Raw genomic sequence first — 14,209 nt, forward strand, 5'->3', positions numbered from 1 at the left:
TTCCCTGGGCTAGCAGCATTCTCACTCCCTCTCCTGCTCCAAGCTCACTCACCCTTCCCCAGTGACTGCCAGTTTTCCCCAGATCTCTGTTCCCTGACACTGAACTCTCCTTCCTGAGCTGAGTACAAGCCTGCCCTGTAAAAGCATTCCTGTTTGTTCAGGTGCTGGCTGATTCCTTGGTTTCAGGAGAACCTGCCATAGCTCGGCTCCTGTCCTTTCCCTGGTCCTTCCAATTTTCACTGAGATCCTTTATGGCAATAGAGAGCCACACTGGAAACCAAGGCCCCACTGCCTCAGGAATCTGCCTGAGGTGAGCTTGGAGACTGCCAGCAGCTGAAAGCAAAGATCTCCTTTTGGAGAAGCCTTTTGGGGAGTGTTGGGGTGCCCTGCCGGAGGAAAGCCAGCGCAGGGAGGGCTGCAGGGTGGGATACGTACACTGAGCAGGGGCCGGGCGCCGCTGTGGTGGTGGTAGGGCACCTTGCACATGGCCTGGTAATCATACATGGTCACCCTGCAAGCAAAACACAACATGCAAGCAGTCAGAAGCAAGCCCTGCAGCCCCCCTCGGGACACACACGTCAGCTTTTTCTCAGCAAAGGTCTGTAGGAGCTGTTTCCTGGATTCACTAAGGCAGTGACCTGCTTACACGTGCCTTTGCTGTTCGGCCAGGGCTGGGTCTTGCACAGCAAGAAATACAGGCTCTGGATTAATGTAACTGGGTCAGTACAGGAGGAAATATGTCCTTAATTTCAGGCAGTGAGTAAAGCAGGCTGTGAAGCAGAGGAATTATAATTGCAGCTACCTCAGGACCCCCTAGTTCCTGTTTTCAAGCCACTGAAACTCTGAACTCTCTTTTGACATCAGCTGAGGGAGTGCAGTGAGATGAGCAGAGGTATTTTTAAGAGAGAGAGAAATGTGGTCAGCCAGCTGCAGTGCTGCATCTGTGGGGCCCTCAGACAACCACTGCCCAAAAGGTTTCCAAGTGGCAGGAGGAGCTGAAGCACTTCTGTACTCAAAATACCAAGAAGTGTTTCCCATAACATCTTGCCCTGGAAAAGACAGAGGGGCAGCTCTCTGGCCACACAGAGACTGGAAGTTTGTCTCTCTGTGTTTTGCAGCAGGTGGAAGAGCAAGAGCTGAGGAGAAACAGTGTGTGTGCTGAGGATGGCTGAGCGAGTCAGCAGAGGGGGCAGGTAGCTAAAGGAGCTCTTGTGTCTGAATAAGAGAGCCACGTGTATCATCAGCATGTGCATTTTCCCTGCTCAAGTGCTTCTCAGAGGGACCAACACGCTCTGACCCACACACCAGTGAAGAACAAGAAGTACAGGGTGGAGATCCCCCACTTACCGCCTGAACATGCCCATGTTTAGCAGCTGGGTCATCACTGAGCCATCCACTGCACCAAAAAATTTTCCAGTCTGCAAGCACAGAAAGGGAAAAACGGAATAAACTGTAAATTTTCCAAATGCTAGATGGCTCCAGCTGATCCAGTTTGTCTGGAGGCCTGCTGTACCCAATGAGGGTTTTTGTAAGGAGGCAATGCTTTGTCCTTTGGCTGGCTGGAAAGCTTGAGGGAGGACTTCCCCCATCACCAGCTGGGCATCCTGCACCGTTCCTACCACACTTGGAAATGATTTAGCCCATGTAAGTCCCTGCAGCTTGTGTCAGAAAAAGGCAGACTCTCAAGCTGCAGAGACCCAGGCATGCTGAATCACTGGAAGCCTGGACTCTCCTGTGGGTTATTGGAAATCCATGTTCTCTGGACCTGAGTGCCTGACTCTTCCATTTGAGCCTCTCTGCTACCCATGGCCACAGTGATTTTGGAAGCCTCTGCTCCCCTGCTGCCCTGGGTGAGCTGGCCCACCACACATGACATAACAGATTTATTTAGGTAGCAAATGCAACTTTACAACTCACTGCTGTGAGTTCTGAGCAGGCATAACCCAAACAACACAACACACCCATCCCTGCAGCTTACAAACTGTGCACTGGCATAGCTAGAACTAAGTTGCATTTGGGGGGACAACAACGCCCCAGTCGTGCTTGCATGCCTGAACTAAAGGTGGAGATTGTGGCCCTCTGCTCCCATGTATGCCTTGGAATTAATAACCTCAAATATGGACCCAGTCTCAAATCTGGTAACTGCTGCTTTAAAGATTTCCTCAAACAAACAGTTCTGGCCTTCCTGGTTACTAAACCATGACAAATCTATTGCAAAAATGCTTCAAACCTGTCAAGTCCACCGCTTTGTTCACAGGCAAGTAAATGAAATGTTTGTAAATAATAAAAGTGCAGATATGAGCTGTCCTCTGTCTGTTTTCCTGGCTCATGGGTCCTCACAGAGTAAATAGCTCCCATGTGTTTATGGAAGCATTCACACAGTCTGGGATGTTTTGCTTTTCCACTGATGGGCTAGCAATCATTTGGCATGTTTTAGCAGATGACAAATGACTTCATTTATTTGAGTGGGACATTTTCACAAAAAAAAGCCTGAACCCTTAGGCAGATTGACCTAAGATCACATGGTAATCATCTAACAGTGGTGTTACATGTTGTGAGCCTCTTCCCAAAAGGCTTTAGAAGTCATTTCACTGTATAAATTGATACATAACATCAACTCCCCTTCGAGCATTTAGGCTGTAATCGTCTCAGACAGTCAAATGTGCCTGAGCAAGCACTAACTTTTTTCACCTCCCTCGCTCTTTCAATCTGATTACGGTGGTGAAGAGGCCAGCTGCTTCCATTTCGTACCAGTCTGCAGACCCAGCAGTGAGATTTAGCTCAGTGCAAGCTGCAGGCAGGGGCAAGGAGAGGGGGCCACAGCAAGGCTGTAAATGAGGCCCACCCTGTCAAGAGATGCTGTTGTCTGGCCGAATTTCTCCATGTAGGACATTGTATAGGTATAAGAATGAGGAGCCATTAGTGCAAGTACAGCCTAGGGAGTGTGCTCAGAAAGGCACCAGCAAAGTGGCCTCCAACCCCAAACCAGACATTCAAAGCTTGCTGCTGTTTTAGGTACCCTGCACAGGCAGTAAAAAAGCATCACTTGGCAGGAACCAGAGTGGTTCTGTACTAGAGCGACATTTTGTACAGCAGCTCTCATTACATCCTGCCTCCTCCAGTGACTGCTGCTCTCCTGGGCATCCCTCTGCTGTGTTTCTCCTCACTCCCATCTCTGGGCAGGATTCCACAGGCCTTGCCCTTTCTGGGGCTGACAGCACAAAGCGTGGCTCTGACCTCCCGTGTGACACACGCTGTGTCACCCCTGCAGCTGAGTGCACGGGCACGTGTGCAGGCTGTGCACAGGAAGACATGCAACCCACAGCATGCATGACTCAAAGGCTACATCACTGCTCACATGCATCCATGCTTTGCTGGCTGATTGAGCAGTTTACACTTTTTGTACACTCAGAAGACAAACAGGATCTGCCAAACCGCCCAGGATTTGGGCAGGCAGGCAGCCTCCTTGTTGTGTGGCTCAAGCAGAGCCAGCCCTTGCCTCTCCACAAGCCCTGAGCTCTGGTGGCATCTTGGCCTTTGGCTGCCTCCCTGCAGCCTGCCCCTGGAGTCCCGCCTGGGCAGGGCTTGCAGACATCCTCTGCAAAACGCTTCAGGCAGAAGGCAGCAATCCTGGAAAAAGAGGTTTAGTGAGTGAGGGAACATCTGCATGCAGCAGCCGAGGGAGCTCAAGACCTGTGATCCACAGCTGTGCCATGACTGGCAGTGAGAGGCAGCCAAAACCTCAGGGGTGGCTGTGGGGCCACGGCTGCAAACACAGCAGAAAATGCAGAGCAGCCTCCCGGCAGCACAGCCTGACCCTGCCACGCATTTTCCCTTCCTCCAAGAGCACCTGCTCCTCACTCACTCCCTTCTCCTGGCTCTGTGTTTTAACTCTTTGCTCCCCCTGGAATGAGCCTGGAGGGGGAGATTAGCTCGAATTAAGAGATTACCCGTTCTTCCCCAAGTAATCCTGCAGGGAGCTTCCAACTTGTCACTCATTAAAATCCCGAGTCCCTTTTCCATGGTGGTGTCCAGCTGCCAGTAAGCCTCCTGTTGCCTTCATACAGAGGTTATTGGAGCCAATCCCCCACCCTGATCCCCCATCCCAAGGGCAGAGGAGAGCAGAGCCTGAGCCACGCTGTCCTCACCCTGTTCCTGTGGGAAGCTGCTCTGATTTCCAGGGTGGGCACTCAGGGAAGGAGGTGCAGGCAGCTCTGGCAGGCAGAAAAGCCAAAATACCCCCAGAAATCCAGGTACAGGTTTTCTTTGGGCATTATGTTAAAGGATGCCTTGAGGAAAGACTACAGGGTGGGGCAGGGAAGGCCGCATGGCAGCAAGTGATCCCATACAGCAATATCCAGGTGGTACAGCCAGGATATTGATTTAGTGCTGAAATCTTGAATTCCCTGTAGGGCTTAATGGTGTGGAGACTCATGGTGCCACCAGGAAGTAAAAACAGTAACTGGAACAGGCTAAAGAAATCAGAAAAAAAAAGCAGTGCTGAACTCTCTGAGGTCAGGGAAGGTAAAAGCTGGAGGAGGACAGCTCTGGTTCTTGCCAGAATGCCCGATCTTGGAGGCATGTGGGTAATGTTTATAATTTACCCAAATCCACTACAATGCCATGTTTCTGCTAGTCAGATCTTTCAGAGATGAGCTTTGGGAAAAGTCGTTTTTCACAAGATGCAGGAAGAAGTGCAGAGGCAGAAGCCAGGAGGGCAGTGCTGAGGACACACAGGTGACATGGTAGCTAGAGGGTGTAGTTGGGTCCATTGATGGACACAGGTCACAGGACTCAGTAAAGCATCTTTGAAAATGCCACGTGGCTCAGAGGAGAAAACAGCAATTCCTAAGACCACCAACCCACCCCAATCAGTCAGTGGGACCTGGCCTCCCAGGGTAGGGAGCCAATGGGACCTTTACAGTTCCCTCCTTTATTTTTCAAGTTCTGTTTGCTTTTCTGTTTTTTGGCACACCACATCATTGAAGGGCCACGTCTACTGGGTGCTGGGTAGGGCACTTTTCACTTTCCTACAGAAAAGAGGTTGGTTATCCCTTGCAATAAGCTCTTCTTAGTATCTGTCTGTATCCTCCCTGGTGCCTCTGTGTTGCTGATTTGTTTTGCTCTGTGACTCTCAGGAGTCTCATCTCAGCCTTTCTGTTCTCACTGTGCAGTGCCTGCAGAACACACAGGCTCAGCCCATTCCAAATATTCTAACCAACCCAAGCCCAGGTGGGAAACCATGGGACTCATACAGCTGATGTTTTCCATCTAAATAACCACCTAAAAATTCTTCTTTCTCATCTGTCCCAGCTACTTTGAGATCAAGGTCACTACTTGCTGCTTCCCTGTTTCACCAGCTTCTTGTCAGGGACTCTTCAAGGCTGAAGAGAACTGAAATTCAATAGGTTATCTAGTCTCCCTTATCTCCTGATTTTGCCACACTTTCAAAGAACTATAGCTGATAAGTTTTCTTCCTTCTGGAAGCTGTACTGCTTGTGCCAATCACATCCACCAGGAGTTCTGCTACCTTAATTTCCATTTCAACCTGTTTGTCACATTTTGAAGAAAGTAATTTCTGGGACTGGATCTACTGCCTTTTGGAAATACCCGAACTGCATTTGTTAACTCCAGTACAATGGCAATTTTAATGAAACTCCACAATTCTGTCAGTAACAAAACCCCTTCGTTTCCCATTTCTTCTCTAAGCCCACTCTTACTATTGACTTATTGCTTTCCAGTTTATGAGACTGTTCCCACATATCACTTTCTGACATCCAGAACGGTGGGGTTTAATTATTTTGAAAAGAAGTACCTCTGTGGTGAATTTATCAGAGAATAGAAAAGTGTAGCTCAACCATGCAGTGACTGGTGGTGTTGACTTTACCCAGCTGCACAGGATGTCACATTAAACTTACACCCCCCTTCAGCTCCCTAGAAATGGCTGTGGAACCACACACCTTATTTTTATTTCTATTCTGAGCCTTTTCCTTTGCTCCTTTCTCCTCTGCAAGTCCAGGAAATTCTCCAATTCTTTAGGTGTGCTCCTGTTTCAAATTTGCTTAAATTATTTTGTCTTTTTTTTTGCCTTTAGCATTTTGCTCTTAACATCCCCTCAGTTTCCTTTCCTGAAGAACACCTGCTTTGACTTCAGAAGCACTCAAAAGTGCTGCTCCCTCCCTTTCCCTTTCCCTTTCCCTTTCCCTTTCCCTTTCCCTTTCCCTTTCCCTTTCCCTTTCCCTTTCCCTTTCCCTTTCCCTTTCCCCTGGGACCGTCTCAGATCATCTTTCAATAGCATCTGTGCCAAGGGAACGGAATCTAATTTCCTTTCTTCTAATCAAAAGATATTTTGACTAGTTCCTTCCTTATCACTGCAAACTCCTTCCTCACCTAGGATGTGCTGTCACTCTGCTGGGAGCCTTCCCCCTCACTGCACAGTTGAATTTAATTACACCACAGCCACCCTTATTACACAATTCAACTGCATTTGTTCTAACCAGCTCGGGTGGGTTATTCAGGAACAAGCAAACCCCACTCTCCTCCTTCCCTTATGCTCTCTTACCTCTTCAGGTACTTTAGAAACAAGTATGAAGCCGTTGTTGTCAATGAGGAAGCAGTTCAGGATCTGCAGAGATGGAAGAGAAGCAAGATTAAAGATGGCTTTTCCCCTGTCTGTATTCAGGATGGAGCAGTGTGGGTTTGTGATGATGGCAACAGCCTCAGCATTTCCATGCCAAGCCCCACAGTTTGACACAATTCTTTTCCCTCTCTGTCTCCATTTTGAGGTATTGAGTTCATGAGCTGTGACAGAGGCTGTCACTAGCCAGGGCTCTGTGCAGGTCTAGCAGGCTGTGAGCCACACTTAAGGCAAGGCATCCTTCAGGAGGAGACAGGATATTTGGAGTGCTCTTCTCTTTAGTAATATGGTATCTAATGCTTTCCATCTTCAGATTCCAGAGTTTTTTATAATCACTCATGAAATAACCCTCTCCCCACCACTGAGTATCAGTGCTGATCTCATTTTTATTTTGCAAAGCAGGAAATGGAGGCAGAGTTTAGATGTAAACCTTTAGGTCTTGCAGGGAAAAACCAGGAAGCAGAGAAAATCCTACATGGACATACCATACAACAAAAAATCTCTGGTGATCTCCCTTTCCAGGGCAGAGGAGCTCCTGTCCCACATATTCCTGGTACCAAGGCTGAAGCAGTGGCAGGAACACAAAGAGAAGTGTCCAGCATGCATGTCATGCTGACAGCCACTTTTTTTGGAAGATGTGGGATGCCAGGGAGACAGCTTGAAAGGAGATGGACTTTCACTGGCTGGAATCTCAATCTCTCTGCCCTGGCCCAGCTGGGGGAGACCTAAACTGTGGGTTTGTCTCATGAGTAGGAGGTCCTGCCCCCACTGTGCAATCTCTTGTGAGGAGACGACAGGCAATGTTGTCTCCCTTTTTGGGAGACAGAGATCTCCACAGAGCAGGTGGCCCCTCACACCCATCACAGGCACAGAGGAGAACCCAAGGAGAACCCAAACTTACATCATCCTGACAGCTGAGTGGGCAGGCACCGTCCAAGCCACTGCACTGCAACGGGAGAGCAGAGAATTAACCACGGTGGGAAGGAGATTTCCCAGGCTGACCATGCAGGAGCTGCTCTGGCAGTCACTCCCCACCACCAGAGGCTTTCACTGCTGGGGCTGAGGCAGCAGCAGCTCCAGTGACCCCACGGGTCTCTGCTTCACTCCCCACACACCCCACACAAACTCAGCCAGACAAGTTTTCCTTACTCCTTCAACTCCAGCTTTCCCATAGCAGGGTCTCAGACACCCAGAATCTTAAAGCAATTTATTCATGGTGCAGCAACACAGAAAGAGCTCAAGCTGGCACCTCTGAGGAGGGGCCCTGAACAAAGGAATTTTTGAGGCTTTTATACCCTCACAGTCCATACATGTGATCGTCTGGGCTGTCCTGATGGGACATCTGCTCGTGCTGTGTGTCCAGGTGGCCGGACACCTGGCTGTGCCACATGTCCCCTGGTGCCCTCTGCTGTGCAGGGGTCAGTGCCAGTTCACAGCCTCTTGCCCGGGGCTGCACAGCTCAACCTGCAGCTGCACCCAGAGCCCCTGCACTGAGTGCATGCCCAGCACACGCATGAGCCCATCTTGCTGCCCCCCTTGGGACTGCTGGGATGAAGGTTCCCAGAACAGCATCCCAGACAGCTCTGCCCTCAGCTGGCATTTCCAGCAGGACAAGGCACAGGTACCACCCCCAGGTCAGCCACTCCAACTCCCCTCTCCCACGAGCACCATCCCCTCTCCTGAGGGCTCACATCTGCACCTGCCTCCCTGACATGCTCCCAGCAGGACCTGTGCACTCCAGGCAGGGGAGGCACTCATACAGAAAGGGTGAAAGCAAAGGTTATTGTGCACCAGGGAGAAACCAGCATGCATTTCAGCATCTGTTAGTATTTGGACTAAGGACATAGCATGGTATTTTAGATCAGGGCTCTTCTCAGGCAGGGATTTTGTTGTTGTTGTTGCTGTTGGTTTCTTTATTCTCCAGACAGCTAATGATAAAATAGGATGTGAATGGTGCACATGTAGCTCAAGGCACCATCCATTTCTTTCATTTAGAATTTCTGCGTAGTGGGCTTGACATGTGTTTCACAACACTGAACTGGGTGGGGACACGAGGGGTTAAGTGCTGAGTAACAAAGCCCTTCAGGTGCTTATTGATTTCATAATTGTTCAGAGTTTGCCGTGGCTGCATGTGTCTGTCTCTTTGTGTTATTTTTTAATTCTATTTTCTCCAGTAGTAGAGGGAAGAAAGCTGACATGATGTTGCCTTTTCTGTGCATGGAGTCCCCTTCCTGCCAGAGGTTTTCTGGGGTCAGGGAAGGACACTGGGATAGCACACAGCCTGTCTGCTCTCATCCAGCTACCCACTATTTTTGCAAAACCTTTAGACATAAAATCCAAACCCCTTTCTGGGTGATTCTCAGTAACAAGAGGTAAATTGGCCATTCCAGACCACAACAAGACCATAACTTTCAGTTAGAATTTGTTTCTCCCCTTGAGTTTTGCAGAACAAAATTGGTTTTCTGTCCCTCTGTTCAACTTCAGAGGAGGTTTGGAGATGCCTGAGTTTGTTTCAAATCCCACAGCTTTGCAATATCACATGTTCTGAATCCAGCTGGCTTTTTGAGACTCTAGGGATGATGGTTTAAAAGAATTCCTTTATCCACAGTTGCAAGCACCATTTCACCCCTGCCTCACCACAGAGCAGCATGTGGTTGTTTCATTTCCCTGGATGTATTCCTAGAGGTGGCCTGGGGCTTCACCCTGGCAGGTTCCTTCCTTTGGTCAGCAGAGAAACACGGTCACAACAAACCACAGTCATGGCCTTGGGGGATAACAAATACAGAGCCCAGGGCTCAGATATCAGAACAGAAACCCAGGTGAACCACAGGGGTTTCCACAAGAAGGGCTCGTGTCTCACTCATCTTCCTCAGCAGTGTGAGGGCTGAGCCTCGCTGCCACTGCCCTTCCAGACCTGGAGAAGTGCCTGGTGCCTGGTGCCGGGCTGGCCATAGAGCAGCACCACCACAGGACCCTGGTTGGAGAGCACTGGCAGCTTGCAGGGAGCCCCTGAGATGGGGCAGAGCTGAGCCTGAGCTCCCTGGCTGCTCTGAGACCACATCTGCTGCTTTGTGGGCACAGCTCCCTCCTCAGAGACCAGCCTACCTCAGCATCCTCCTGCTGTTGCTCAGGTCTCTGTGACCCAGAGCCCTTTGAGCTTTGCCAAAGACACTTAATTACTGTGAAGACAAACACAGCCTGTGACAGGTTTGGACCCTCTCCAGTGGCTACAGACAAGGGACAGTGCCTATAATGTGCTGGCACACAACTGACACAATCGGGAAGCCAAGCTGTGGTGAGGCACGCCAGGATGCGTCCCTGTCCCCAGCTTTTGTCTACTTACATCACTGTCATTGGGCTGGGAGGCACAGCGTGGACACCCACAGCAGCATAGCACACGAGAGAGAGAGAGAGAAAACAGAATCTGTTAGTCATTCCTCTGTCCAGCAGCACTCACATCCTGGGAATCACACTGAGCCTTGTTTCACACCAGCACCTACCAGGGCCATGGCTGGCAGCCCCTTGGCACACAGGTCTCCTTCACCTGCTCTGAGAGGCCTCCCAGTTTCACTTAACACCCCTGAGGGCTTCTCTGTGTGGGCACTGCCTGGGTGTGGCCCCGAGCAGGGTTTTTAAAGCGAAGCTCTCTGTTGCTGTTTCAGGATGTGCTCATGTGCTTTGCAGAAATCTTTTTAGCTCAGGTTGGGTTCATGTGATCTCCCACCTGTGAGGATGCTCCTGCCTCCACAGAGCAGCTTCCTGCCCTCCCACCTTCGCTGTCATCCCCGCCTGATGACAGTTCCCTCTCCTGACAGCAGAGAGCCACTTCTGCTGTGTGCTGCTTCAGTCCTGGCACGCTCAGCCCTCCAGTGGACCTCCCTGAAAGCAAAGCCTGGGGGGAAAGCCCCTGGCTGGCAGGGGAAAGGGGTTTCATTGTTCTTACTCCCCAGACCAGGGGAGTTGTTTTAATTATTCCAATTCTTTCAGTCCACAAGAGTATCTAATATTAGGACAATACCCAAAGCTTATCCCTGGAGCAAGTAAATTTTATTTTGGCAAGCTCGTAGCACTTTATTATCATTATTGAGATGATAGGAGAAGGCAGGAGATTTTTTTCTGTGTGCCCAAAATTGCAGATTTCCATGAGGCTTCCAAAAGGCTGAATGAGCACAAGCATATTTCCACAATTAAATGTGTCACATGCAATGGCAGGCCAGGATGCTGACACTGTCACCACGGCATCTGCAGAACAGACCCGTGGCTCACACGGCATTAGTGCCGTCAAAGGATTACAGAAATGTGTGACTTCAAACTAATCTACTTCATAAATCTTTTAATATGAATTCCACAAAAGCCCTCATTAAAATGCCATTGCATGTGATGTAACAGCATCGACCTTGCTGACAAAGAGCATTAAATTGTGTCTCTGCATGACTGCTGATGCTCCTACCTGTTGCATGGCCATCCAAAACTTGCGTTGCAGCAAATCCAGCTTTATTTGCACTCCCACCGCTGCAGGAAAGAAAAGGAGGGGAGGATCAAAGGAGGAACACTGAAGACAAACTGGGAAAAGAGGAGTAAATATTTGCCCAAGGTGATGGGATGGGAATCACAATTGCAACCAGGTGTGAATTGTAAGCGCTGAGTCAGACTGCCAAGTGAGAGTCAGAGGTTTAACAAGGGAGAGGAAAAGGGGACACTGACTGTACCAAGGTACTGAGATCTCCCTCACACCAGCTATGAAGCTACAACAGATCAACAACAACAACAAAAAAATCCCCCCAAAGCCTCCCAGGGTGGCACGAGCTTTTGCCTTTGCCTTTTTCAGATTTGCCTGGGCAGAATGGATGTTTGTGATTGCCCCAGCCTCAACTGCTATAGCACACAGCATCAATCAGAAATAAAGTAGGCCAGTGAAGAAGGGATTAATTTGAAAACCCACCTGTCTCAAGGGGGAACCATGGAGATTTAGATTTTTCCTAAGCCACTACAGAGGCACAGAATTATCAATGCCACTTGACAGGAAGTGTCGATTATGAACAGTGATTTGTTACCTGGTCCCAGCCTAGTGCACGGTGGGCTAAGCAGAACTCCGTGTGTGTGTTTTTTAATGAAGTGTGTCCTAATTTCCTGGCTTAATTTCCCTTCTATTCCCAGCCTCATGCTCCTGAATTAAGGCACAGTTGCAGAGGAGAAGGAAGGGTGCAGGGTCTCCCTGTCAGGACAAGCTGGCTGTCCCTGGGTAGGCTGCACACACAATAACCAGCGCAGTCGTGCACAGCCTGGCACGGGGATGGGGAACAACTGGGCTGTGTGTCAGCTAGTTGAATCCAAGAGCTCTGGAGGAATTACAGCCTCAAGCAGGACCTTGAAATAGAATATAAAGTGCAAGTGAGGGAGAAAAAGAAATACAGGGAGGGAGATCTGGAGCCTTTTTTCACAACACCAATATCAGGAGGATGAAGTGTTGCTGCTTCTACAGATTTCCTCTGAATTAGAAGGAGCTTCAAAGGGGGGGAACAGATCCTTTAAATCTGAATCATGCCATGTGGGTGCTTTTAAGCTAACAGTATGATCTGATGCTCTAATTCAGATGGCTATGAATTAAAACTACAGTATGCAATGGTGTATTTTCTTGCCTCATGTATGGAGACCCTGGCACCTGGCATCAGCTCTGCGTTTTGTACCAGTGTCCCCGTCACATTCCTACTGCTGGTACATGTTACAAATCCCATGTATCAGAGGCACATTCCTCAACAGCTCTCCCTGCTGTAAACTGGATCTGACTGCCTGTCTGTGGGGGAATGATTCTGTAGCGCTGCCTTGCCCTGAGCCTCGCAGAGCACAAACCAGACAAGACAAGACAAAGAATGCAAACAAAGGAGGAAGGACAGGGCTGAGTCTGGCCTGGGCTAAGACTCCTCAGCTCCAGCGAGGCTGTGGCAGGCATGGTTTGGCTGGGTGCCCCTGCTGACAAACTGGCACTCCGTGACAGCAGGCAAGCGGTGCTGTTGCTGCTGAGTCCCATGAGGCCCACGCACCCAATTTGGTACGTAGCTTTAAATAAATTCATCCTTCCAAACCATCTCAAGGAAGAGCCATTCCCCTTATCACAGCAGATCACATCAATGGGACTGAGCATTACCCAGGACATACAGTTTTCATGAGACTTGAAGAGGAGTCGATACCTACGTAGCTAACCTTGCAATGCACACTTACTCAGTGGCTCATGCTTTTGCCAGTGGGAACACTTGGCCTCAAATTGTTCTTCAGAGAGGTTTTAGCCCCCGGTTGTAAATCCTTGTTTCTGCCCAGGAGGCATAAGTAGCACAAACCCAGCCTGGACAGAGCTGCCTGCAACATGATGAAGAGGAAAACCGGGGGGGTTGCACTGGTGGCCAGTGGCAGGGACAGAAAGTGGCAGCTTCTGGCAAGAACTGTGAGAAACTTTCACACATTTGGGTGACCTGGGTAAGATATGGGAGCTGAGGAGAAGCAGGCCACAATCAACCCCCCCAGTGCTAGTAACAAAGAGTCATCTGTGCATCTTCACACTGTTGGTGAGGTCAAGGAGAAAGGAGGAAAGCAGTGATTCAGTCTGAGATAAGGATGATGTGATAGCTCAAGTGAGAGGGAAAAAACTGGAATAAACTCCTCTGTGCTCGTTCCAAAGAGTAACTGATGGTTAATGAGCCTTTTTGCTCCAGTGGCAAAGGGTATGCTGCATGAGTGGGAAGATCTGAGCCCCATGAAATGATGACTGCCCACTGCAGAGTCCCCAGAGCGACCATGGCTAACAGATTTATTCCTACCCACACGCAAGAACCCGTGCCACTGCAGCAGCCCAGAAATGCAACAAAGCAGGAGGGCAGGTGGTGCTGAACACCTGGCACAGGTGTTGCACATCCCCGTGGTGCTGACCTGATGCTACCCAGGGCTGTGCACCACTGGCAGCAGAGCGGCTCCCCAGCCTGCAGTGGCTGCAGTGGGCCTTCCCTGGAGCTGGGCACTGCCATTCCCCATGGAGGGACGAGCCTTCCCCTCCACCTGCTCATCCCTCTGCTGAGCATGCCTGCTTCATTAGCTCATCCTCTGCTTGCCTCTCTTTCTGCCTGCAGTCTCTGCCTTCTCTCTTTGATTATCCATATGTTGTTCACTTAAGGAGCTTTCCCCAAGATTTAATTCTTGGGCCTGCTGCACAACAGAAAGGCACAACAAAGTCAAGATTGCATCCTGCAGAGTGCTTCTCAAGATTTACCTTGCCATTCACAACCTGTTTGCATGGCAGCTGGTCCAATGGTTACATAAAACCTGTGATTCAAATGGAAGGTACCAGAACAGCCATGCCCATACCATCCATTTACATGCTCTACTCCCTATTTCTGAAATATTCTTATTTTCCATCTCGAGCCAGTAACTTGAAATTTTACATTGAGTCCTCTAAAATTTTTACTTAAAAAGATAACTTCCAGACAAATTAAAATGAACAAGAAGCCCAAATCAACCTATGTCTCCAGTATGATACTGGACCTGATAGAAGGGGCAGTTTAAGTAGATCAACAAAAAAGTATA

At 49.4% G+C, this 14,209-nt stretch overlaps 1 protein-coding gene across 1 annotated transcript in view; it reads right to left on the reverse strand.

Moving 5' to 3' along the window:
- Positions 1-14,209, reverse strand: part of CACNA2D4 (calcium voltage-gated channel auxiliary subunit alpha2delta 4) — a 117,692-nt gene that overhangs the window by 13,983 nt on the left and 89,500 nt on the right. Inside the window, exons 27-32 of the mRNA XM_063395088.1 lie at positions 11,088-11,149; positions 9,981-9,995; positions 7,539-7,583; positions 6,563-6,625; positions 1,348-1,418; positions 436-511 (exon numbers count right to left, since the gene is read on the reverse strand). Of these exons, the coding sequence (XP_063251158.1) occupies positions 436-511; positions 1,348-1,418; positions 6,563-6,625; positions 7,539-7,583; positions 9,981-9,995; positions 11,088-11,149 (332 nt within the window). The remainder of the gene's footprint in view (positions 1-435; positions 512-1,347; positions 1,419-6,562; positions 6,626-7,538; positions 7,584-9,980; positions 9,996-11,087; positions 11,150-14,209) is intronic.

This window comes from Prinia subflava, chromosome 4 (assembly GCF_021018805.1).
Source record: "Prinia subflava isolate CZ2003 ecotype Zambia chromosome 4, Cam_Psub_1.2, whole genome shotgun sequence".
In the NCBI taxonomy this organism is placed as follows: Eukaryota; Metazoa; Chordata; class Aves; order Passeriformes; family Cisticolidae; genus Prinia; species Prinia subflava.